Source organism: Natrix helvetica (assembly GCF_964273705.1).
Source record: "Natrix helvetica genome assembly, chromosome: 2".
Lineage (NCBI taxonomy): Eukaryota > Metazoa > Chordata > Lepidosauria > Squamata > Natricidae > Natrix > Natrix helvetica.
Genome location: NC_138552.1, coordinates 16,395,589 through 16,422,364, shown reverse-complemented (window position 1 = coordinate 16,422,364; position 26,776 = coordinate 16,395,589). Strand labels below are relative to the sequence as shown.

The window sequence follows — 26,776 nt, the reverse complement described above, 5'->3', positions numbered from 1 at the left end:
TTAATATATAAGTATATGTTCGAGAATGGAATATAGAGAAAAAATAGTAAGGACATGATAATGAAGAAAAGGGAATAGGAAAGGATAAGCATAAAATTATAACAGGGTTATAATTGATAACCACAATAACAGAAAAGGAAAGGAGGAGAGGAGGAGAGAGGAAAGGGGAGAAAAAGAGGAAAGGAGAGGAAGGAGGGAAGGGATAGAAAGAGAAAGAGAGAGGGTAGGAGGGTGAAGAGGAGGAGAGAGGAGTAGGGGGGAGGTAAGGGAAGAAGGAAAGGGAAAGGAGAGGAGGAAGGAGGAAAGTAGAGAAGGGAGGGAAGGCGAAAAGAAAAGAAAAAATAGGATGGTGATAATACAAAATAGGTATACGGAATGGTAACTTTTTATGTGGAAAAACAGATATGTAAAAGTGATAAAAATAAATAAGATCAGTAACTATGTGGATGTATACCTGCAACTTATACATAAGAGAATAAAAATAAAAAACTTTTTAAAAATGGCAATGTGCTTGCCACCCATTAAAGCTTTTTACCCCCTAGACTTGTTCTTAGGATGCCAGCAGATTTTCTTTCAGCTTCTGCCAAATGTATTTATCTACTTCTGAAGGCTTTCAGTAGAATGAGTTTTGAAATGATGGGTGGGAAGGGAAAGAGTTTTTCAACTAACGCAGACATTAAACGATTATACCATTTGTATTCTTTCTCTTGTTATGCAGGGAAAAACCTGATGTTTGTTGTCTTAAGAGATGGCACTGGCTTCCTTCAGTGCGTCTTGTTAGATGAACTGGTAAGTTCTCTTTTCAGCCCCTTTTGAAGTGCGGCAAAAGTTCATACTTCTGTTAATTTTATTCTAGCAGTCCTAAAATCAATGGAAAGTCAAACACATGGTGAAAGGAAGGTGGAAACATTTTCTGAAGGCAGAGTATCTTTTCAGTTCTGTGCTAAAAGAGCTGTGAAAAAAAAAACCAGGGTTATAGGGAGGATACCACGAAAAAGCATGGTTGAAGTGACAACATTTTGTTCGCCATTGTAGGGCATAGCCCGGAGATCAGATCTTAGCTATTTGGCTTACAATCCTTACGCCACAAAGGCCAACCAGATGTTCGTCAGGCAGCCAGATGTTTTTCATCATATAATCTTGCATTATCATCATGCAACCTTGCTGTCTTTTATGAATGAAACCTGACCCAACTTTTTATCTTTTCACAGATTGTATTTTCTCCCAGAAGGTAGATTCCACAATGTCCCAGTTTTTCTGCTAATGCTTTCAGCTTTAGTGTTTCTTCTCCTACATCAAATTACTTTGCATTCCAGTTTTCTGGGCAACATTTCATCTTTTCCTCAAGAGCTTTGGGTATAGACCCAGAACCCTTCCAAATTTGTCCCAAAATTATACTTCTCAGTGTGACAGAACAGAAAAGATCCTAAACACACGAGGAGCAATCACATTACAATACTTTTAATATGATTGCTCCTTATATGATTAGAATCTTTTCTTTTCATTTTTATCTTGGTTTCATGTTCTTTAGGCTTCAACCTACCATAAAAATATCCATCCATTCTGTATACATTTGTGTTCCTGTATGAAGTTCTGTTTACTATTCCCTTCATTCCTAATTAGTGAATCGAGTGGCTGACAAATATTGTTACAATGTGATGTGATTGAGTACATGAGAATGACTAAGAAAAAATTAGATGGGGGAAGTATAAAAACACAAATTGCTTATAGAATGAATAAAAATAACAGACTAGAAATTTACCGATGTTAGGTATTTTTCTTTCAGTGTATATCTTAACAATGTAATGACTATATAATTTGATTAATGTGATAATCAAAAATGTTAATGTGAATGGGATTAACATGAATGATATGTAGATAATTTTGTTCCTACTTTTATTGTGAATTGGATTAAAATGGAAAAATGGATAAGAATTGAAGCACTAAAGAGGAGCTGTATAATCTAATGAGGATTATATAAACTTAATACATGTGAGAGTTTATTAACAATGTTAGCGTAAACTGGTGGTACCTTGCTCAATAGTAGTAACTGTGAGAGTCTTGGAATCCTAGTGGACAACCATTTAAATATGAGCCAGCAGTGTGCAGCAGCTGTCAAAAAAGCCAACACAGTTCTAGGCTGCATCAACAGAGGGATAGAATCAAGATCATGTGAAGTGTTAATACCACTTTATAATGCCTTGGTAAGGCCACACTTGGAATACTGCATTCAGTTCTGGTCGCCACGATGTAAAAAAGATGTGGAGACTCTAGAAAGAGTGCAGAGAAGAGCAACAAAGAGGATTAGGGGACTGGAGGCTAAAACATATGAAAAACGGTTGCAGGAACTGGGTATGTCTAGTTTAATGAAAAGGAGGACTAGGGGAGACAGCAGTGTTCCAATATCTCGGGTTGCCACAAAGAAGAGGGAGTCAAGCTATTCTCCAAAGCACCTGAGGGCAGAACAAGAAGCAATGGGTGGAAACTAATCAAGGAGGGAAGCAACCTAGAACTAAGGAGAAATTTCCTGACAGTTAGAACAATTAATCAGTGGAACAGCTTGCCTCCAGAAGTTGTGAATGCCCCAACACTGGAAGTCTTTAAGAAGATGTTGGATAGCCATTTGTCTGGAACGGTACAGGGTTTCCTGCCTAGGCAGGGGGTTGGACTAGAAAATCTCCAAGGTCCCTTCCAACTCTGCTATTGTATTATTGTAAACTGGATCAATATAAATGTAAACTTAGTTAAATTTGTAAATATATAATAGAGAAATGTTTAGATAGAACAAGAAAGATATAGATAAAGGTAGAGATAAAGATGAGGAGTTAGGCATTTTTTGAATATATATGTTTGAACAATATAATAAGGATTACTTATGTTTGAGAAATATGATAGAGATTAATCCCCTGATTATTATTTTTAAGAAATAGTTTGGTGTAGTGGCATCAGGTTAGAAGCCTAGAAACTCTGAGTTCTAGTCCTGCCTTAGCCACAAAGCCAACTGCGTGACCTTAGGCCAGGGGTGTCAAACTCAATTTCATTGAGGGATGCATCAGGACTGTGGTTGACCTTGGGGGCCAGGCGTGCATGGCTGACTGGGTGGGTGTGACAAGATTGACTCCACTCACTGCGTGTGGCTGACTGGGTAGGTGTGGCTAGCTTGAAGCCACTCCCCTCTGCATTGGGTAGACTGGGCCAAAGCAACATGGGTAGACAAGCCAAAGCAATGCCGGGCGGCCCCTTACGTTTTCCAGGATGGCCCTGCGGGCCGAATCCAACCACTGTTCTGACCTAGGCTTCCCCAAAAAGCACAAGGCAGAGTTCTGGTCCCAAGAAAACCCCTTTTATTAAACGAATGTGAATTCCTCTCATTCACAGTCAGCAAGGCCTGGCAAACAGTCTTGCAAAGGAATATTTATGACTATAGACCAGGGGTGTCCAAACTTGGGAACTTTAAGACTTGTGGACTTCAACTCTCAGAATTCCCCAGCTAGCTAAGTTGAAGTCCACAAGTCTTAAAGTTCCCAAGTTTGGATACCCCTGCTATAGACCTTATCTATCTTGGAAAGCTGCCATGTAAATATTTTCCAAATGGGGCGCTGTGCAAGGAAAGACTTGGCACAGAGTCTCTGAGATTCATGGACAGATCTTCGCACTCCTGGAACGAATCTAACGAATGAACAAATTGTTTCCTGCAAAAGTCCACTCCCCTTTCACTCCTCTTTTATTTCTTATGGGAGAGGCCAATCACCTTCCACCTGTGACTTTAGTCCCAAGTCTACCCTGATTTCTGAGTTGTTCTTTTCTTCGGGCAGCTCTGCGCATGCGCACAATGGGAACAGGCTCCAGCTGTTCCTCTGCCTCACTGCTTCTAGCCCCGTAGGCACCTGATCACTGCCAGACGGCCTCGGCCCCATCTCTGCCTCCAATGCAGAGTCCTTGTCCGAGCCTTCCCCAGCCTCCAGGACCAGTCCACGCTCCTCCCCAACCTCCTCACAGTCCGACTCTGCTGCCAGCTCTGCTGGCCACTGGCAGGCCACAACAAACACATGCTTGGCCTTGTGTTTGACACTCCTGCCTTAGGCCAGTCACTTTCTGTCAGCCTTAGGAAGAAACAATGTCAAACAACTTCCGAAAAAGTTGCCAAGAAAACTGAGAGGACTTGTCTTAGCAATTGCCAGGAGTCAAGACTGACTTGAAGGCACAAAGCGAGTGGATTTGGAACCCACCACTGCAGGGACTAAATGTTCTTTTATTTCTCCTTATAGTGTCAGTGTTACAATGGTGTAGTCCTTTCAACTGAGAGCACTGTTGCTGTATATGGCACCCTCAGTCTGGCTCCTGAGGGCAAGCAGGTAAGTGCATGTTAGTTTTACTTTTTTAAGGACTTTTATGTTTGCTCAGAAGTTGCCCGCCATGCTTCTTTACTTCTTTATTCTGTATTCAATCAGTGAACAACAGGAATATGCAGACTAGTGTGTCAGGTCAGAAATTGAGGACTTTAGACGTTCTGGCATGTTGGCCTTTTGAGTGGAATTTTTTTAATGCCCAGGAAATATTCACTTTTGGAATTTTCTCTTGCTGACGGAATGACTTACCGTATTTTCCGCAGTGTAAGACGCACCTTTTTCCCTCAAAAAATAGGGTGAAAATCTGGGTGCATCTTATACACTGAGCCTCCTGAAACCCCACCCCCTTTGAAAAAGTGGCTGTGCATAGCCTTTAGGGGGCTTCCAGAGTGCTCCTGGGGGCTGGGGAGGGCAAAAATGAGCGAAAAACAGACCGTTTTTTGCTCGCCCCCCCCCCCAGCCCACAGGAGCACTCTATAAGCCTCCTAAAGGCTATGCATGCTCTTTTTTGGAAAAACGGGCCCGTTTTCACGAAAATCTGGATTTTGATCATGTGACCATGGGATAATGCAACTGTCATAAGTGTGCAAAAGGTCATAAGTCTTCAGTGCTGTTGTAACTTTGAATGGTCACTATTCAAATGAACTGTTGTATGTCAAGGACGACTGTAATTTTCAGAGTATAAGACACATCTAGCTTTTGGGAAGGAAAACAAGAGAAAAAAAAATCTGCCTTTGCCTCCCAGCAATTTGCCTCCTTGCAGCAAACAGCACAGAAGGTATACACTGTTTGTGGTGTTACATTTCAGACTATACTTCTACAGATGCTGTTAAAATTGATGTGGCTTTCTGGAAGTATACGTTATTCTCTGCTATTTAAAAGAAAATACAATAGCACTGGGCCTCTTCAGATCAAGCATTTATTTTAAAAAGCTTCTTCATTTTGTTAAGTTGTCTAGAACAATAATAAAGCAGTCTTTAAAAAATAAGTCCAATAATTTGAACATTCTATAGACGTGTATAGTTATTGACTTACCTCCTTGCAGCAAATAGTCTGTTTCAGTTTAGCCTGATTAGAAGGGGGGGAAAATCTGCCTCTGCCTCCCAGCAATTTGCCTCCTTACAGCAAACAGCAAGTTTCACTTTCCATTTCAATTTAAGCAGGGGCTGCTGATCATCAGCTTTCAGGCTGTAGGGATTGCCATAGCCTATTACCGCCTGCAGAAGCCCCATTTTCTCCGTTTGCTGCAAGGGGCATCCCATTGCTGGGAGGCCGAGGCCAAGGGAGGGGGGCGGTGGGTGGGCAGAGCTACATTTGGTGTATAAGACGCGCCCAAATTTTTCACCTTCTTTTAGGGGGGGGAAAGGTGAGTCTTATACTTCGAGAAATACAGTACCTTTAATTGATACCACACCTTTCTAATAGCAGTGAGTTTCAGATAGCGCTAAGTGAGAGTTATTGTGGTGGCGTCTTCTGTCTTTAAAAATCTGAAACTCCCACAGGCTCCAGGCGGTCACGAGCTGACTTGTGACTACTGGGAACTCATTGGTCTGGCTCCAGCCGGAGGAGCCGATAACCTGGTCAATGAAGAGTCAGATGTGGATGTGCAGCTCAACAACCGGCACATGATGATCCGAGGGGAAACCTTGAGCAGAATCTTAAAGGTGCGCTCCACCGTCATCCAGTGCTTCCGAGACCACTTCTTTGACCGCGGATATTATGAAGTAAGTATCTGTTCACGACAAACCCTCTGTAGTTAAATCAATGATTCCTTTATTAGGAGCACCAGCAGCACCAGCAAAAAGTTTCTCTCTCACCACAGACTAACAAGTCTGTCCGGCAGGGAGATGAATAGTGGACTGTCACATCTATTCATCTCTGCCCCCTGCCTTTTATCCCCAGAGCTAGGGTGGGGTTTCGCTAGCAGCGATGGCTCTTTCTTCCCAAGGACCAGCCCATAGATTTCCACTGCTCTCCTCTCCTCGGTCTTCTGCGCATCCACGCGCCAGGCACTGGACCCAGCTGTTCCTCCTCTTCCTCCTCCAGACCTGGGAGCTGTTGACTCTCCAGCTGAGGGCTGACGGATGGCGCAGGGTCCGCCGCTGTCTCTCTCTGCCAGCTTCATTCTCTCTTCTTCCTTGGAGCTCTCAGGTCGCCTTGATGCTGACCCTGACTCCCACGCTGCCTCCTCCTCTGATTCGGCTGCTGGAGTGGCCGATGGGCCACAACAGTATGCCTCTTGCTTTGTTGCTCTTAAGCCCCAAATCCTTGCGGTCTCATATTATTCCGTGTAGTAAAAGAAGCTTTCGCAAGTTGATGAGAGATCATGCCAAAATACTCTAGAGCAGAGTTCCCCAACCTTTCCAGTTTGGGGGAGGGTATTAGGTAAGCTCCCCGTTAGGTGAGCGAGTGTGCAGAGAAGCGTAATGAGAGTGGTATGGAAGAACACACAAAGCAGCATACAGAGACACTGCAGCTTAAATAGGCTTTTACTTTTGTGGAAAATAGAGGTATTCAGAGTTCAATTTACACACAGGTCAGTCAGTCAGTTATCCATCGATCACAGTCCAGTATCATATAATCAGTATAGCACGCAAAGTCGCTAACAGTAGCAAAACTCACAGTATCTCACGATATGTCTAACAAGCAGTATTCACCGATCAGCATCTAACAAACAGAGAGCTAACATTCATTCTGGCTCCCTCTTATGGCTACTTGAGGTAACAGCAACCAATCATATTACAGCAGTACTTAAAGCTACAGTACTACCATCATGGTTTATATATTGCTGACCCAACTGTTAGTTTACATTCCTAACAGAGGGGATGGTTTGTGGGAGGGTAGAGCTTGCGCATGTGTGCACGCTCAAGCACTCGTTGCTCGCGCTAGTGGGGCCAAGAACACCCTGGGTAGGGCTGAGAGTGCCAATTACACGCACGCATCTGAACACCTTAAGCACTTGTGATGGTTGCCTGAGTGGGGCCGAGAGCACCCACAATGCAAGCGCGAGTGGGCTTGAAAGTGCTCTTGACACTCCCACGAGTGGGCCTGAAAGTGCCCGCGATGCTCACGCAAGCTATGATACAGCTATGATGCTCGTGCGAATGGGGATGTGCACATGCATGTTTATCTACCAGCCAACTCCTCACATGGCCCGCTGCTTGGGGACCGCTGCTGTAGTGTTTTTCTCTCTCTTCCCTGCTGCCCTCACCCTTTAAGAAAGTGTTCTGGCTATTTGTCAGTCATCCAGGTCATGGTTGTCCCAAAGGTGCTTTTTTTTCAGGAGGCAACTGGGCTTTTAGCTACACAATTTGGGATGAGCACCCTTTGAATGGTGGGGGAGTAGGAATGGATTTCCAGAGGGAAAAAATGCAGCTGAGGAAGCTTCTTGGGTGAGAAGTGAAAGGTCTTCAAAAGAAAAAAAAAACCAGAAAGTCCAGTTGCCTTCCAAAGAAGCACCTTTGGGACGTTTCTGGCTATTTGGTTTTCTATTGATAAAGTTCCCAACAGGTGTAGTTTTCCTATCTCAGTGTCCTGTCCAATGTCTTCTTTTCTCTTTAGATCACCCCACCAACCCTGGTTCAAACGCAGGTAGAAGGAGGATCAACGCTCTTCAAAATGGATTATTTTGGCGAGGAAGCTTATCTGACACAGTCATCCCAGCTATATTTGGAGACCTGCATCCCAGCCTTGGGGGACACTTTCTGCATTGCCCAGTCCTACCGAGCAGAACATTCAAGGACACGCAGGCACCTCTCTGAGTAAGTGTCTATTTCACTTTTTCTCGACCTTAGCAACTTTTAAGATGTGTGTACTTCAACTCACGGACTGTTTTGGAGTGGGCAGTTTTCAATTTGAGTGAGTGCAGAACTCTAGAGTGCAGAAAAGAGCAACCAAGATGATTAGGGGACTGGAGGCTAAAACATACGATGAACGGTTGTAGGAACTGGGCATGGCTAGTCTAGTGAAGAGAAGGACCAGGGGAGACATAATAGCAGTGTTCCAATATTTGAGGCGCTGCCACAGAGAGGAAGGGTTCAAGCTGTTTTCCAAAGCACCTGAAGTCCAAACAAGCAATAATGGATGGAAACTGACCAAGGAGAGATTCAACCTAGAAATAAGGAGGAACTTTCTGACAGTGAGAACAATCATCCAATGGAACAGAAGTTGCCTTCAGAAGTTGTGGGGGCATCATCGCTTGAGGCTTTCAAGAAGAGATTGACTGCCATTTGTCAGAAATGGTGTAGGGTCTCCTGTTTGGGTGGAAGGTTGGACTAGATGACCTACAAGGTCCCTTCCAACTCTGTTAATTGGTTATCTGTTGAAGTTTAGAGAAGCAGTCTAAGCGTGAGAAATTTCCTAACGGCGGGAACAATCACCCAGTAGAACAACTTGCCTTCAGAAGTTGTGGGTGCTCCATTACTGGAGGCTTTTGAGAAGAAACTAGACAGTCATTTCTCTGAAATGGTATAGGGTCGCCTGCTTGAGCAGGGGGTTGGAGTAGGACCTCCAAACTCCCTTCCAAATTGTTATTTTATCTTATTCTGTGTTAGTCCGCAAGATCTGCAGGTTGAGTGGTAGGGCTGGAGCCCAAAATCATGAGAGTTTCTTGTCTTCTTTTACTTCCCAACATCCTTTTCTTTCCGTCCCTTTGTTTTCTTTCCATGTGTGTCTTTCCTTCCTTTTCTCTATGCAAAGCACTAAAAGAAGTGTCCACTTGCTAAAAATCTGGATTGTTTGCTTAGAGGAAGCATCGGAAATAATGCAAGGGATGCCAATAAAATAACAGGAGTTGGGAATTAAATTAACAATCAGAAGTTCATACCAGAAGAGGAATTGTGTTACTAGGAGAGGTTTAACTAGATGAAGCAGAATGGGCATGCTACAGATCCCATCATCCATAATGTTGAGTGTCCGGGACCAGGAGACAAGCTTTTTCCACATTGGCCCCTGCTCTGTAGAACATCCTCCTTTCGGAGATCAGAATGGGCCCAATCCTGTTAGCTTTTCATAAGACCTTAAAAACCTGGCTGTGTCTCAAGCTTGGGGCACTGAAAGTCCCATTCCCTGGCCATACTACTAATGTCCAAGCATCTTGCTCCTCTGTATATTTAATTTGGATTTTTAAAAACATTTACATTGTTTTTACTATTGTTTTAAAGTGCTTTTATTATTTTTAATTGTGGTATGTTTTTTTTTGAATTGCAAGCTGCCCAGAGTCATTGACTGAAATGGGTGGTGGTTGGGAGGTAGGTAGGTAGGTAGGTAGGTAGGTAGGTAGGTAGGTAGGTAGGTAGGTAGGTAGGTAAGTAGGTAGGTAGATAGATAGATAGATGATAGATAGATAGATAGATAGATAGATAGATAGATAGATAGATAGATAGATAGATAGATAGATGATAGATAGATAGATGATAGATAGATGATAGATAGATAGATAGATAGATAGATAGATAGATAGATGATAGATAGATAGATAGATAGATAGATAGATGATAGATAGATAGATAGATGATAGATAGATAGATAGATAGATAGATAGATAGATAGATAGATAGATGATAGATAGATAGATAGATAGATAGATAGATAGATAGATAGATAGATAGATAGATAGATAGATAGATATAGATAAAGACAGGCTGGCAGGTGGACAGGCACAGAGGAATGGATGTGTTGGATGGTGAGTGGCTGGGTAGATGAATAGAAATAGATAGACACAGAGATAGGTGAATGGATGGATGGGTGGATGGAAATCTATCCTTCTCACTTCCATCTTTTCATTCTGCCACTCTTCCAAAAACGGTTAACTGATGTGTGCAGACACATAATCCAGTCCAAACCTAAGCGGAGTAATGGTTTCTCTGGATGTGTTTGTAAAGGTGCATTCAGTGGTCAGGGGCATACCTGGAGGGGATGTGGAATTGCACGGTGGTTTCCCGCCTTTTTCTCATGGTCACTGGTTTCTTCTTCCAGATATACTCACATTGAAGCGGAGTGCCCTTTCATGAGCTACGAAGACCTGCTGAACCGTCTCGAGGATCTTGTCTGTGATGTGGTGGATAGGGTTCTCAAATCCCCAGTGTCTGATTTAGTGTATGCCCTCAATCCGGTAAGTGGGTGAGACAAAAAATGCAAGTTTTCCTGTTCCAGAACCGAACCTCTCTGTAAAAAAACAACAACCCAGCTTTCCTTCGGAATTTGTTGGAGCTTCATCATTGGAGGCTTTCAAGAAGGGACTGGATTGCCATTAGTCAGAAATGGTATAGGGCAGTGATGCCGAACCTTTTTTGGGCTCGCGTGCCAAAAGCTGAGGTAGCGCAGGGGGGTCATGCATAGGAGTGCCACACCCATAATGCTATGCGCATGACCCCAGCATGCATGCACCCGCAACCAGTGTGTCCCCCCACCCCCCATTTTTGGCGTGCTTTTTTCGCCCTCCCCAGGCTCCAGAGGCTTTCTAGGAGCCTGTGGAGGACAAAAACAGCCTCCCCCGTGCCCTCCGGAGGCTTCAGGAGTTTCCCTGAAGCCTCCGGAGTGTGAAAAACCGGCCCTACGAGCAAACCAGAAGCTTAGGAACGGACTTCCGGTTTGATCGTAGGGCTAGTTTTCGCTCTCCGGAGCATTCAGGAGGCTTCCCTGAAGGCTCCAGAAGGCAAAAAACGACCCTACGAACAAACAGGAAGTGACTTCCTGTTTGCTCGTAGGACCGCTTTTTGCCCTCTGGAGCTTTCAGGGAAGCCTCCTGAATGCTCCAGAGAGCGAAAACTGGCCCTACGAGCAAACCGGAAGTCCATTCCCAAACTTCTGGTTTGCCCATGCACTCCAGAGTCTTCAAGGAAGCCTCCAGAGGGCGAAAAATAGCCTCAAGAGAAGGCCAAAGTCAGCTGGTGTGCTGGAGTTTGTGTCATAAGTTCGCCATCACAGGTATAGATCTCCTGCTTGAGCGGGATGGGTGGGTGGGTGTTGGACTAGAAGATCTCCAAGGTCCCTTCCAGCTCTGATTGATTGATTGAAGTCAGCATGAAGAACGGTTACAGAAACTGGGCATGGCTAGTCTAATGAAGAGAAGGACCAAGAGAGACATGAGAGCAGGGTTCCAATATTTGAGGGGCTTCCACAGACAGGAAGGGTTCAAGCTATTTTCCAAAGCACCTGAAGGCCAGAGAAGGAATAAGGGATGGAAACTGAACAAGGAGAGATTCTACCTGGAAATAATGAGAAACTTTCTGACAGTGAGAGCAATCAACCCTTGAAACAGAAGTTGCCTTCAGAAGTTGTGGGAGCTTCATCACTGGAGGTTTTCAAGAAGAGACTGGACTGTCATCTGTCAGAAATGGTATAGAGTCTCCTGCTTGGGTGGGGGGCTGGACTAGATGACGTACAAGGTCCCTTCCAACTCTTGTTAATCTGATCTAAATAATGCAGAATATGGCACAAGGGAGGCCGTAGAAATGAAGAGGGAGGCAGGCACAAATACATGAAACGTTATTAAAGGCTCATTTTGCACAGATAGTCTTTGAGTTAGGACCCTAATTAAGTCCCGCAATTACAGCCATAAGTTATGATTGTTGTAAAGTGGGTCACTGCGTGATTGGATCTGATTTTATGAACTTTTTTTTACAAAGGTCTATAAGTGTTCATTATGGGATGGGGGTTATATTTGTTCAGGCATCAGAACAAAATGTCGGGTTCTGGGGGAAAAACATAATTTCCAAATCTGCAAACATAAGGCCCTGCAAAAAGCCATACATGTTGGCCAGTTGACAAGCACCCAAAATGCAGTCATGAGAACACAGGAGGGAAGGAGAGTGGCGCCGGGTAGTTAAGTAGATTTTGGAGGATCCGTCATAACTTCAAATGACCACTAAGCGACCCTTCGTACATTGAGGACTTGTCTATTTGTTTTGGTTTGCTAGCGGTCAGAATGCCTGGCAGTTTCAAGATAGAACGTGGCCCAAAGAGGTGTTGTGGCCCGTCAGCGGAGCTGGCAGCATATTCGGACAGTAAGGAGGTTGGGGAGGAACATGGGCCAGTCCTGGAGTCTGGGGAAGGCTTTGAAGAGGGCTCTGTGTTGGAGGCAGAGAGGAGGCCAGAGCCATATGCCAGTTATCAGCTGCCTTCAGAGTCAGACATCATTGAGGCAGAGGAACAGCTGGAGCCTGTTCCCAGTGTGCGCATGCACAGAGTTGCCAGACGAAGGAAAGAGCTAAAGAACAGGGGTCGACTTGGGAGTAAAGTCACAGGTGGACGATAAATGGCTCCTTCCAGAGGAAAAAGAAGAGGAGCGAAAGGGGAGTGGAGTTTGCAGGAGACAATTGGTTCGCTTAATTGGTTCGTGCCTCTCCGAGACTCCTTGCCAAGTTTTGCAGATATCTGCCTGTCCGCTCAACAAGGCAGATAAGGTCTGTGACTGTAAATCCTCCCTTGAAAGACTTTGCTGGATGTGAATGAGCAGAATTCACAGTAAATTAATAAAAGGGGTTTTTGTCGGGACAAGGAGTTTGTTTCATGCTCTTGTGACGCCTCGGCCAGAACAAGAGGGTGCAGTTAGTCCTCGACTTACGACCACAACTGAGTCCCAAATTTATGTTGCTATGCACTTAACTTTTGTTAAGTGAACTTGGCCCCGTTTTATGACTTTTCTTGCCACAGTTGTTAAGTGAATTACTGCAGTTGCTAAGTTAGGAACATGCTGGTTAAGTGAATCTGGCTTCCCCAGATTGATTTTGCTTATCACAGGAGTGTCCAAACTTGGGAACTTTAAGACTTGTGGACTTCAACTCCCAGAATTCTGGGAGTTGAAGTCCACAAGTCTTAAAGTTCCCAAGTTTGGACACTCCTGGCTTATCAGAAGGTCGCAAAAGGGGATCACGTGGCCCTGGGGCCCCTCACTGCAACCGTCATAAATATGAATCAGTTGCCAAGCATCAGAATATTGATCACATGACCTTGGGGATGCTGCAACGGTCACAAGTGTGAAAAACAATCTTAAGTCACTTTTTTTCAGAGCTGTTTGTGACTTCGAACCGTCACTAAATGAACTGTTGCAGGTCGAGGACTACCTGTAACAAAATTGAACCACCCAACTGGTGTGGTTTTCAAAGTCTTGCCATCTTTACCGGTGCATCTTCCACCTGTAATTGCAGAACTTTGAGCCTCCCAAGCGCCCCTTCAAACGGATGAACTACACAGAGGCCCTGGTTTGGCTCAAGGAGCATGAGGTGAAGAAGGAAGATGACACCTACTACGAGTTTGGAGAGGTAAGCTTCTGGTTTTGTTTTTGAGCAACTGTGCTTTTCCTTGTAGTAGTAGTAGTAGTAGTAGTAGTAGTAGTAGTAGTAGTAGTAGTAAGCTTCTGGTTTTGTTTTTGAGCAACTGTGCTTTTCCTTATAGTAGTAGTAGTAGTAGTAGTAGTAGTAGTAGTAGTAGTAGTAAGCTTCTGGTTTTGTTTTTGAGCAACTGCTTTTCCTTATAGTAGTAGTAGTAGTAGTAAGCTTCTGGTTTTGTTTTTGAGCAACTGCTTTTCCTTATAGGAGGAGGAAGAAGAAAAGAGGAGGAGAAGGTAGAAGGTAGTAGTAGCAGTAGTAGAAGAAAAAGGAGGAAGAAAGAAATAGTAGTAGTAGTAGAAGAGGAGGAGGAGGAGAAGGAAGAAGAGGAGGAAGAAAAAGAAGAAGAGGAGAAGGTAGAAGGTGATGGTAGTAGTAGTAATAGAAGAAGAAGAAGAAAAAGAAGAAAAAGAGGAAGAAAGAAGTAGTAGTGGTAGTACCACCCTGTTTCCCTGAAAATCAGTCCTCCCCGGATAATAAGCCCAATTGGGCTTTTGAATGCTTGCGCTAAAATACCCCCTCCCCCCAAAATAAGCCCTCCCCAAAAATATTACAACACAGCAGTAACATAGGTGGGTTTCAATTTATTTTATTACCGTTTCGCTCGTGTGTACGCACAGAAGGCGGAGGGTAGGTGGAGCTTCCCGCCACCACCACTACTGGTTCGCTCGATTGGCAGAAACCCACCTCTGAGCAGCAGCCATGAGGTGACCACGCTCGCCCCCTCCTGCACCTCAACAATAATAAGACCTCCCCGAAAATAAGGCTGAGCGCTTATTTCAGGGGTCAAAAGAAAATAAGACCCTGTCTTATTTTCTGAAAAATGTAGTAGTAGTAGTAGTAGTAGTAGTAGTAGTAGTAGTAGTAGTAGTAGTAGTAAAGCATCTGGCCCAACTGGGTAGCAGCATTTAGCTAATCTTGGATGGTTTGGGTTAGCTTGGATGTTAAACCACCAGATGATCCCAGAATAGACTGGAAGGCAGTAAAATAAAATTCTGCTTCTATAAAACCACATGAAGTGTTAGTAGCTTTATAAAGCCTTAGTAAGGCCACACCTGGAATACTGCAACCAGTTTTGGTCACCACGTTACAAACAAGATGTTGAGACTGGAAAAAGTGCAGAGAAGAGCAACTAAGATGATTAAAGGCCTGGAGAGAAAAACATACAAAGAACGGTTGCAGGAATTTGGTATGGGTAGTTTGGTCCAGCTCCTTGAAGGATTTGCTCAGATTGTCTACATCAGGGATGTCCAAACTTGGCAACTTTAAGACTTGTGGACTTCAACCCCCAGAATTCCCCAGCCAGGCTGGGGAATTCTGGGAGTTGAAGTCCACAAGTCTTAAAGTTGCCAAGTTTGGACATCCCTGGTCTACATGGACAAGCAACACTTCCTCTGTGACGGCTGTTTTGGTCAGCCTAAGCTTTGATCTGACCATTGGCTGATCCCCCAAATTTAGCTGCTAAAATGCCAGTAAACTAACAGAGACTTTAGACTACTGTATTTTTCGGAGTATAAGTCGTACCTTTTTCCCTCAAAAAAGAGGCTGAAAATCTGGATGCATCTTATACACTGAATACAGCATTTTTTGCCTCCCAAAGTCCCGTCCCTTTCACCAAAATGGCCGTGCAGAGCCTGTAGAAGGTTTTCAGAGAGCTTGGGGGGCTGGGGAGGGCAGAAATGAGTGAAAAACAGGCCGTTTTTTGCTCAATTCCCCCCCCCCCAGCCCCCAGGAGTACTCTATAAGCCTACTAAAGGCTATGCATGTGATTTTTTTGACAAAAAATGGGCCTGTTTTTGCTTGTTTTTTGGGGGGACACCCAAACTTGCAAAGCCCCTAAAGGCTATTCATGCCTTTTTTCGTTTAAAAAAACGTGCCCGTTTTCACGAAAAAAGGGGCCTTTTTTGGGAGGTTTGCAGAGTGTAAAAACCTTTTTTTAAAAAAAAAAAAAAATTGCCTCTTCAAAACCTTGGTGCGTCTTATACTCTGGTGCATCTAAACTCTAAAAAATATGTGACTCCAGAGATAGAAGGTAGCTTAATCAGTAGAAGTGGAAGCCGTTCTAGGCAGGAAGAGAAATTAATTGCTGCTTTTGTTTAACCACAGGATATCCCAGAAGCTCCAGAGAGACAGATGACCGATGCTATTAATGAACCAATCTTGCTGTGTCGATTTCCTGCTGAGATTAAATCCTTCTACATGCAGCGCTGCCCCGAGGACGCCCGTCTTACGGAATCTGTCAGTTTGTGTTCCCCTCCGTGTATTGCATGCAAGATACGGTGGTGGTGGTAGGGGGAGCTTACTCATCTTCCTAATGTGGAGTCTAAATTCCCCCACCTGATTAGCAAGGTCTTGAAACCTATTCAAAAACAAGGTTTTTTTTTTAGAAAGCAACACTTGATTCCTGAATATTGGCACAGTATTGCTGCTCTCATCAAAATACTGAATACTGAGGCAGGATTAATGGTACAAGGCTGCGCTGTCATTTTGCACTTCTTCCTCTTGGAAACGTTTTGCTTCTCACCCGAGAAGCTTCTTTAGTTCTTGGATGAGAAGCAAAACGTTTTCAAGGACAAAAAAAAATACCTAAGAAAGTCCTGTTGCCTTTTGAAAAGTATCTTTTGGGGCAGTCATGATCTGGATGATTGAGAATCTCCATAGACCCTCTTGGGCTGTGTAACTTCTGATTGTAGGTACTGTATTTGTTTGACTACCTATGCTGTAAATAATTAGTACATTCGGAAAAGAAAGACTATATACCAGGGGTGTCAAACTCAATTTCATTGAGTTCGGCATCAGGGTTGTGTTTTGATCTCCGGGGCCAGTGCGACATCACCCGTGTCGGGGGCACCTGTGGTGGCCCCAGCACTCTGCCAGCAAAAAGGGAGCTAGGGAAGCCCCGTGTGGCCCTCCTGAGCTCCGTTTTCACTGGCAGAAGCACTGCGGGCCGATCCTTCGCTGTTTCCAGGGCGGTCCCGCGGGCCAAATCTCAGTATCCTGCGGGCTAGATCCAGCCGTTGAGTTTGACACCCCTTGCTATATACGTTCAAAACTGATGTCTCATGATACCCAAAATAGTATGAACAGGAGTGTCAAACTGGCGGCCCGTGGGCCGTATGCGTCATACGCATGCCACACCCATCCTACTCCGCGAAGGAAAGAAATCAGTGGTATGCTGCCAGTTCGCACTGGTTCGGGCGAACTGGTAGTAGCGGCGGCGCAAGGCTCCGCCCACCCACCCAGACATCATCAAGGACCTTCTGTGCATGCACAGAAAGTTCTGCACATGCCTAGGTGTGCCATGCGTGAGTGAAGTGAGCATTCTGGCGCATGCACTCCCTCTACTGAACTGGTAGTGAAAATAGAATAGGCCATTACTGAAAGAAATGTAATACTTCACGCGACATTGTGATGCAGAGAGTTTGACAGCCATGCTGTAGAATCCTAGCTAGCCCTGTGTAAAACGTTACGGTAGATGGATCCCAAGTCAGCGGCTGGCTGATTAAACCATAATGCGATTGGTCTAGTGTGCTGTCTAAACCCATGCCGAAAGCTAAATTGTGGTTGAGGAGGAATGTTCTACACATATGCGTAACCGTAATTTGTAGCGCAGAGAGTGAAAAGAACATCCCAGCATTGAAATGGCACCTTTCCTCAATTGGAAAGAGTGATTCTAAGGGATTAAATTTTACTCTCCAGGACTCCTTTCAGAGTGAAAAAATTCTGGCACGCAGTTTTGGATGTTCTTCCTGGGAGGCTGTTTTAGAGGTCATTGACCACAAGATGTCACTCAGACCCACAGCTCACAGGAGATCTCTCTTTATAATATTTGACTAGACCAGGGGTGTCCAAAGTTGACAACTTTAAGACTTGTGGACTTCAACTCCCAGAATTCCCCAGCCAGCAGAGCTGGCTGGGGAATTCTGGAAGTTGAAGTCCACAAGTCTTAAAGTTGCCAAGTTTGGACACCTCTGGACTAGACGTTCTTATGGAGAGTCACCTACAGTCCCATCTGGTTATTTGACAGGGGGAGGGGAGGAGGATAAATTTCTCTGAACTCTTGTGTTGCTCATCTCTAATCCTTGGCCCGTGCATGTTACAACCAGCACCTTCTGTTTGACTTCCCATCTTTGCTGAGTGACCTACAATAAGGTTCTTAGAATTCTTGTGGACTAGGAGTTGCAGTTCTAAAAAGACCTATTCTAAACCAAGTTCAGTCATATGCAACTTCTGACTCTAGCTTTTTTTTGTCTTGGTTTTCTAGGTTGATGTCTTGATGCCTAATGTTGGTGAGATTGTGGGAGGCTCCATGCGTATTTGGGACAGTGAGGAGCTACTAGAAGGTTACAAGAGAGAAGGAATTGATCCTACCCCTTATTATTGGTATACAGACCAGGTATGTATTAGGTGTTATGAGTTGGTGTCCTGCCACATTCGTTTACCATGTGACAGCAACACAGTATTCTTGGAAGTCAAACCAAGGATCAAATCAAATCCAGCAGACTTTGGTGGACCAATTAATGTAGAAATATGCTAAAAACAGGCCCCAGAAAGCTTTTGGGAGAGTTTTAGGAAAGCTTCCCAAATTGGTAACATAATTCTCAATCTGATAAAAAGATGCCAATCATTAAATACATGGGGATAAATCCTATCGTTAATGTTAATTCAATAAAGTGAACATTCAGAAGGTTCTAAGCATGTTTTGCAGGGTAAACCCAATAGGTAAAGGTTCCCCTCACACATATGTGCTAGTCGTTCTTGACTCTAGGGGGCGGTTCTCATCTCCGTTTCAAAGCCAAAGATCCAGCACTGTCCAAAGACGTCTCCGTGGTCATGTGGCTGGCATGACTAAACGCCGAAGGCGCATGGAACGCTGTTACCTTCCCACCAAAGGTGGTCCCTATTTTTCTACTTGCATTTTTACGTGCTTTCGAACTGCTAGGTTGGCAGAAGCTGGCTTAAAAATGGAGGGCGAATGGCTTTGTAAGCAAACCCCAGGCAAATCACATTGACTTACCATGACATGTAAATGTACACTATTAAGTCACAGTTTTGGGTTTGGAGTTGCAAGGTAGTTCTTTCCTTAGGCATTTATTGACGCCTATCTCATTTCTGATTTTGCAGCGTAAATATGGCACCTGTCCTCATGGTGGTTACGGATTAGGCCTGGAGCGATTCCTCACCTGGATTCTGAACAGATACCATATCCGAGATGTTTGCCTATACCCTCGCTTCGTTCAGCGATGCAAACCTTAATCAAACATTTCTTGATGGACAAAGTCTATCCAACCTTAAGCAGTTTCCTCCTCATGGTTTTATGTCTCCATCCCACAAATACGTACAGATGTTGTTGTTTTTCCAAATGAAATTAATTGTTTTGAACTGGAATTTAAATTCCAGTCTACTGATTCCCTAAATGTCTTCCCCTCTGATTGTCTCAATCTGGTTTCACTTTCATGTATTCTTTTAACATATTTGAAATCATTGATTGCCAGTGGAAACTAGCTGTGGGCTGTACTTCAAGGTCATGTGATCTGTAACAACACTTTGTAAGCCCTCGGCTCTCAGAAAAGTATAAAGAAAAAATGCAAGGCATTGCATAATTTTTAGTAGGAGCTGGATTCAGGATTGGATTTCGGATTTGGAGAAAATAAATATTAGGAAGCAGACTTTGCTGATGCCAATACGAATAGCAAACGTAAGTTGTGGGCAAATAAAACAGTTTTTAAATATAAATAAAATCCTGTGGAAGAAGGACAACTCTAGCCTACTACCTTGGGATCTTAAAAATAGTCTATTGAGCTATCTTAGTAGCATTCAGTACTTTCCTAAATAAAGGATGACTACTTATTTAAGTTCCATGATGGCTGATGAGAACGGTTTCTGTATTTTACGGCTAATAATTTGCTTGCTTTTCAAGAACTGTGCATATGAGTTATGTTAAATGGTTGGTTTAGGAAAATACTTGGCATCTTTATTCCTACCAAAGAAGCTGGGAACTGGCATTGAAGAAAGCTGAATGTATTGCTATTACTCTTGATATTTCCTAGTCTGCAAATACTTGGGTTGAATTGTGCTTTGCTTTCCTATAAATGTTTTTACTGACATAGGACAGTTGAAATGTAAACTGCCTTTGAGCCACCAAAACAATTAGGGGAAAAAATGTAGAAGGGACATAGGAGATTCTGGATTCCCAGCTCTGGCAGCATTCTTTGATGTACGTTTTATCTCAACTTTACATGTTTCTGTTAACTGCTGTTTCCCCATTTCAAGAACTGCAATCAATAAACGCATTGGAGGAGGGGAAAGTGTGCCACATTACTGTCCCATTTGTCTTCCTTTTGCCAGTTCTTAAAATGTCTATTTGTCGAATTTATTTGCCGCCCATCTCGCAGTTCAGGTGACTCTGAGCAGCTTACTACCATGCTGCTTGGGGAATTCTGGGAGTTGAAGTCCACACATCTTAAAAGTTTATAAAGCTAAGAAACACTAGTCCCCTCGCCTGCCGCCCCCCTTCCAGCGCTCTACCCCAATTAAGCTTTGCCTTCTTTCAAGGCTTGTTTTCAAATAAACCATCCAACATTTTATTGTTCTTTTCCAAGATTCAAGGCTTACTCGGAGCTTAGAGGCATTCTTGAAACGAAAGATGAGCTGGTAGAAAGGGATAGAAATGTAGGCTGCTGGAACAGGCCAAGACCCATTCCTATTGGTCACAAAATAAAACACCTGCTGAGAGAGGTGTATTGGTAAAATTGCTTCATCTTGAAAAGAAAAGAAATGTAAAAGGGAAAAGGTGAGTGCTGAGGTGAGGCTTAAAAAAGCCTCTAAAAAGGGAGGACTGTGACAACTTTGATCTTTGCAAGCATGCAAGCAAAATACCCCAGGATCACAGTGGCGGGGACAGCAACTCCTTCCGCTGCGCTGCGGAGAAGAGCCACGCTGTGCAGGAGGCTCCTCAGCGCTAGTCTCAGATCAGCGCGAGCCGCAGTCCCCTTCATGTTGGCTCAGGAAGGAGAGGAATGGGACCGCGGCTCGCGCTGATCTGAGGCTAGTGCTGAGGAGCCTCCTGCACACGCGGTCCCAATCACCTCCTTCCTGAGCCAACATGAAAGGGACCATGGCTCGCGTTGATCTGAGGCTAGCACTGAGGAGCCTCCTGCACACGCGGTCCCATTCCCCTCCTTCCTGAGCCAACATGAAGGGGACCATGGCTCGCGTTGATCTGAGGCTAGCACTGAGGAGCCTCCTGCACACGCGGTCCCATTCCCCTCCTTCCTGAGCCAACATGAAGGGGACCATGGCTCGCGTTGATCTGAGGCTAGCACTGAGGGGCCTCCTGCACAGCGTGGCTCTTCTCCGCAGCCCAGCGGAAGGAGTTGCTGTCCCTGCCACCGTGATCCTGGGGTATTTTGCTTGCACGCTTACAAAGATCAAAGTTGTCACAGTCCTCCCTTCATGATGATCATTTGATGACATCAGTGCCTCACCAGCCATAAACCTCACCGCACGTCACTGGTTCAGAATAACTGCAAGCTAAGACAGGCGTTTTGACCTGTGGAGCAGGCTGATATTTGGCAACCTGCCAGTTTTCCATTTATCTTTGGAGCTTTTGAAATTGATTGGAAATCTGCACTACATTAAGAGAGTCCCTAAGCCACATTTTACCAACCCAAAATATATTGAATGATTATATGCCATTAAGTCAGCATCAACTCTTCTGGACAGTATAGATTGGTGATGGCTAACCTTTTTCCCCTGTCGTGCCAAAAGTGGAGGGAACGCAGGGGGGGGGGTCATGCGCAGGTGTGCCCACGCCCATAATTCTATGAGCACAACCCCATGGGTACATGACTCCTCCCCCCCCCTGCTTTTGGCACGCGATGGACTTGTTTTTCGTCCTCCCCTGGCTCCAGAGGCTTTCTAGGAGCCTGGGGAGGCCGAAAAACGGCCCTATGGGAAAACTGGAAGTCACTTCCAGGTTGCCTATAGGGCCATTTTCTCCCTCCGGAGGGAGAAAAATGGCCAACGGGAAAACCAGAAGTCTGTTCCTGAACTTCCGGGTTGCCATAGGGCTGTTTTTCACCCTCTGGAGGGAGGAAAATGGTCCAACATGCAAACCAGAAGTCCGTTACCGAACTTTTGCATTGGGTTGTTTTTTGCGCTTCAGAGGCTTCAGGAAAGCCTCCGGAGGACGAAAAAGGCTGAAGTCAGCTGGCTAGCACACATACGCACTGGAGCTGACAGGGCAATGCCTCGTGTGCCCTAACAAATGGCTCTGTGTGCCACCTGTGGCACACCATCACGGGTATAGATGGATTTTTATTAAGCTTTTATGCTACTTCAATCATATGAAACATATGCAGTAGCTTCTTTCTGCCTTATAAGGTCATCCAGTCTTCCCCACCAGCAACTGTGTAAAGCCAGTGGGGATGAAAAAGTGTGACTGGCCCAAAGTCGCTCACAAAGTTTCCATAAGTGAGAAAGGAATCTAAATCTCTCACCCCAATGGTAGCCCAACATTGTTACCGTTGCAGCAGGCTGTATCTCCAAAATCTCTGGGGCAGCTTAACATACTAAGCTCAATGAAACCATTATGGCTTAGTTCCGTGAGCCATAGACTACCTCTACAATTCTTTTTCCTGAAATACATCAGAACTTGGCAGTTCCATTTCTAATACGGTGCATTTTACAATATTTGCTCATATGTATGATACGTTTATATGTTGCCGTACATCAGGGCGTCAAGCTCGAGGCCTGTGGGCCGAATCTGGCCCGTGGGGTGCTTAGATCATGCCCTCGGGGCCACCCTGGAAACAGCAAAGGACTGGCCCACAATGCCTCTGCCAGCAAAAACAGAGCTCCATTTTCGGCCGCGAAGGAAGGAAGGAAGGAAGGAGTCAGGCCTGGAAACCATCTTTTGCATTGGGCCTTCAGACCTGCGACTTTTAATGCTGTGGGAAATTGGTAGGGGGGGGGGATTATATGGAGTATGGGAGATACATAGTCAAAATAACATTCCTTTCTCAGAGTCAAGGTCATCCTACCCTGCACCTGGCGTGGTGTGACTGGGAGGCATCTCCAGTTGGGACGGTGCCTGATTGGATCATGTGATGGACATGTGGGTACTGGGCAGGGACTTGGACTTTTGTTTGGGTGGGGAAAACCTGGAAACTTTCAGATTTGGGTTTTCCCAGATGTATCAATATGACATCTCTAATAAAATGGAACTTTGAGGAACCTCGAACTTCGGAGTCTTCTTTCATTAGGGCTGTTACTTGGATCCCTGACAGAAGGAAGGAAGGCAGGCAGATTATAATGAGAGTGAGGGAAGTCCTGCATTAGCACTTGGCCACCACAGGTGGCCCCAACACGAGTGATGTTAAGCTGGCCATGCCCACCCTGACCCCCTGAGGTCAATCGCAACCCTGATGCGGCCTTCAATGAAATCGAGTTTGACATCCCTGCCATACCTAGTCCCTCAGGTGTTTCCTGGAATAAAAGTAGAACTGCATGTTTTACGTCTGCAGCATCCAATACAAAAATCTAACCTTAAGAAGGATGACTTAAGAGTTTCTGGTTGATCTGGCGTTTATTCAATTTATACACCACCCATCTCACTAGCCAAAGTAACAAAAATATCCTCTCGCTATCACAATAATTGTTCTCACAAACCTTGACAACATGGAACCTTATTCCTTTGTACTGAGGGAGCTAATAAACTCACTAAATATTGGGTTATCTTTGGATAAGCCTTTTGCAACAAAGTCTTGCCCACTTTCTGCATTTTTTAATCTTATATTTACATTGCAACAGAACTGCCAAGGCAGCTGATAGAGAGGGGAGGACATAAACCTCACAACAAAATATAGTTTTCCTATCTCCACATTTTAAAAAAATGGTAATTCATCCTATGAAGAGTTCAAGCAAAGAATTCAGTTCTGTGTTGGGATCTTTATTTGGAGGATTATGTTACAGTTTTCAATAATCATTGGCTGCAAAAATGCACTTTCGGGGTTGTATCTGACTAGGGCCACCAGTTGCCCACACCAAATTCATGCTTTGAAGTTGGAGAAGCACGAACATTGCTGACCAACTGGGAGTCTACCTAGCAATACAATACAATAGCAGAGTTGGAAGGGACCTTGGAGGTCTTCTAGTCCAACCCCCTGCCTAGTCAGGAAACCCTATACCGTTTCAGACAAATGGCAAATCTGCATCTGTCTATGACTTAGACTAACTTTATTGTCACTTTGAATGTACACCAATCGGCATACGTTGAAATGAAATTTTGTTGCATACAGCTCTCAAAGGATCTCCACCTCTAATATTTGCTACATAAACATGACAAGATAATCAATCTAGCTTCTGCTCGATTGCTCCAAGCAGACTCCCTTATTTAAGCTCCACTTGTAATGTCTATGGAGATTCTCAGTCATTTTGTTGGAAGAAATATCCATCTGGGCTCAGTTCCAGGTGGGAAGAAAGACACTGGAAACATGGAGACTGCTTGGAAAGATGGTTTTAAGGGGAGCGGGAGCGGGATTACATGGTTTGAGATCCTGGGAAAAAAGGGAAGAGATCCTGAGAGTGCCTGGGTTTAATGCCCTCTCTGGGCTTTTGAATTTGAGCTTGTATTCTGATCGGTTGTCAGACTCCCATGGAGCCATGCAGGGGTAACTTTGTAGGTTGTCTGTGTCCCAGGCTTGGTTGACTCTTGCTGGGTGATGATGTAATGAAAGGGCTTTGAGATTCTTATTATGGCTCTGCCTGAAGGTGGTAGATCTTTGTTATGTAGAATAGAGTGGCCCAGGCCTTAATGACACCATTGACAAAGGTGGAGGGGGGTGTTGAGTTTCTGCCTTCCTTTTAGGGGAAATATCTGCCCTTTTAATATTTCCTAAAATATCTCTTTTTCCTAGGAAAGGGGTGGGTGCTAACTTCCTACAATCCAGGTCACAGTTGTCCCAAAGGTAGTTTTTTTTCAAGACACAACTGGACTTTCTGTTTTTTCTTTGAAGACATTTCACTTCTCATCCAAGAAGCTTCTTCAGCTCTTTAGAAGCTTCTTGGATGAGAAGCGAAACGTTTTCAAAGAAAAAACCAGAAAGTCAAGTTGCCTCTTGACAATAAAAGCCCCTTTGGGACTCCACTTGTAATGATTACTGGACAATGAAACTTTTGCAATTAGAGCTGTCAAGCTGAAAAGATCTATATCGCCTCTACCTGGCAGGATCTTTTGAGACTTCTGTATTCCTTTGCCACTCCCAAAATGCCCCCCCCCCCAGATTTTTACTGGGTGTTTTTCGTCTAATTCAGCGATGAATTTCCTAGTGGTCTCTCATCCTCCTACTAAAGTACTTCGCCCTCATCCCCCGCCCGCGCTTGTTGAGAGGGTCAGATACGCGATAACCCATAGCTCCCCTCAGCTGGTTTCACGAGAACCCGAAGCGCTGAGTCACGCGGGCCGCTCATTGATTCACCGCTTTGCCCCCTGACTCCGCCCTTCTTCTTGTCTTCCGGCAACCACTGAGGGAGAGGGGGGTGGGGCTGCCTTGTCCTCCTGAAGGCTCCGCCCCCTCCGCTGGTTTGCCGAGGGGAACTAACCTGCCTAGCAGAGCCTAAGAGATTTGTGAGAAGGGATGCAACAGAGCAATCCGGTTCCCTTTGGAAAGACGCTTTTGCCTTGCGGCTGCCGTACTAAGGGGGAATCTATTGAGTTTACATAAACATGGCTGCTGCCTTCCGAGCTGCGAGTCGAGTCTTGCATCCATGTAAGTATGGCAATTGCCTTGTTTTGCTTTGTTTTAAATTTATTTAAAAGGGGGGGGGGGCGCGGAAACAAGGATCCTTGCAGGATCCTCAGTTTAAGATTGGGAAGGCGGAATGCAAGGTGCATTTTCCCCCTGCCCCGTTGAATGCTGGAGCACTCGCCTCTTGCAGGGGCTATTAGGGGGGGGGGGGCTTGGGCATAGCTTTGGGGGTCGATCTACTGTAAGGGGAAAGGCTGTGGGGTGTGGCTGGGTGGTGTTTGCAATCAGCCGGGCCGCTATTACCTAAACTGCTGGGGCCAGAGGCAGCGACCCCGCTGGCTTTTCCCGGCATCAAAATGCGCCCGAGCTCTGGAGGGTCCTTTGGGTTTCTCCCGCGTTGCATCCAGCCAGAAACCGTGCCGATGTGCTCGGGTTTGGCACGCCGTGAAAGCTGCTCGAGGGTGGCTCGAGGCGAGTGGGTAACCTCGCCATGGAAAGGGGCTGAGCAAGGTCCCAATGCCCCCCCCCCCCCGATTTTGTTACCGTACTTGGCCGCATGTTGCATAAAGCAGACTTGGCAACTTCATGGACTTCAACTCCCAGAGTTCCCCAGCGCAACATGGCTGGCTGAGGAATTCTGGGAGTTGAAGTCCACAAGTCTTAAAGTTGCCAAGTTTGGAAAACACCCACCCACACCCACCCCGCATAAAGGAAAGTGTGCTCCTGGCATGGGATAGCCGGGGTACTATAACCTCAAGAAGAGAGGGATCCTGAAGAATTTGCTGCAAGTGGAGATGTCAGCCCTTCGAGATCACCCAGGACAAGAAACTCCAACCACAAGGATTATTGTAAGGTGTGGTTACAGGATCCCTTCTGATACATTGACCCTCCCCCGTTGCTTCTGGGGAATGAGATTTCTCTTATCTGACCGCAGATCCTCCTATTGACATTTATTAGAGACCATTACAATATGTTGCTGTTAGTTGTGAAGTCGTGTCCGACCCATTGTGACCCCATGGACAACATTCCTCCAGGCCTCCCTGTCCTCTACCATCCTCTGGAGTCCATTTAAACTCATGCCGACTGCTTTGATGACTCCATCCAGCCACCTCATTCTCTGTCGTCCCCTTCTTCTTTTGCCCTCAATCTTTCCGAGCATGAGGCTCTTCTCCAGTGAGTCCTTCCTTCTCATTAGGTGGCCAAAGTTTTTGAGTTTCCTCTTCAGGATCTGGCCTTCTAAAGAGCAGTCAAGGTTGATCTCCTCTAGGACTGCCCGGTTGGATCGCCTTGCAGTCCAAGGGACTCGCAGGAGTCTTCTCCAGCACCAGAGTTCAAAGGCCTCAATTCT

General features: G+C 45.1%; 2 protein-coding genes across 2 annotated transcripts in view; both read left to right on the top strand.

Annotated features, from left to right (window-relative positions):
- The window catches only part of NARS1 (asparaginyl-tRNA synthetase 1), a 33,815-nt gene extending 13,819 nt beyond the window's left edge, over positions 1-19,996 (top strand). Inside the window, exons 7-15 of the mRNA XM_081945717.1 lie at positions 719-789; positions 4,269-4,355; positions 5,852-6,073; positions 7,911-8,110; positions 10,326-10,461; positions 13,499-13,612; positions 15,785-15,916; positions 17,943-18,074; positions 18,803-19,996. Coding sequence (XP_081801843.1) covers positions 719-789; positions 4,269-4,355; positions 5,852-6,073; positions 7,911-8,110; positions 10,326-10,461; positions 13,499-13,612; positions 15,785-15,916; positions 17,943-18,074; positions 18,803-18,934 — 1,226 coding nt within the window. The 3' untranslated portion in view covers positions 18,935-19,996. The remainder of the gene's footprint in view (positions 1-718; positions 790-4,268; positions 4,356-5,851; positions 6,074-7,910; positions 8,111-10,325; positions 10,462-13,498; positions 13,613-15,784; positions 15,917-17,942; positions 18,075-18,802) is intronic.
- A 5,220-nt stretch (positions 19,997-25,216) lies between these two features.
- FECH (ferrochelatase) overlaps positions 25,217-26,776 on the top strand; it is a 31,752-nt gene continuing 30,192 nt past the window's right edge. Inside the window, exon 1 of the mRNA XM_081941108.1 lies at positions 25,217-25,449. Within this exon, the coding sequence (XP_081797234.1) occupies positions 25,407-25,449 (43 nt within the window). The 5' untranslated portion in view covers positions 25,217-25,406. The remainder of the gene's footprint in view (positions 25,450-26,776) is intronic.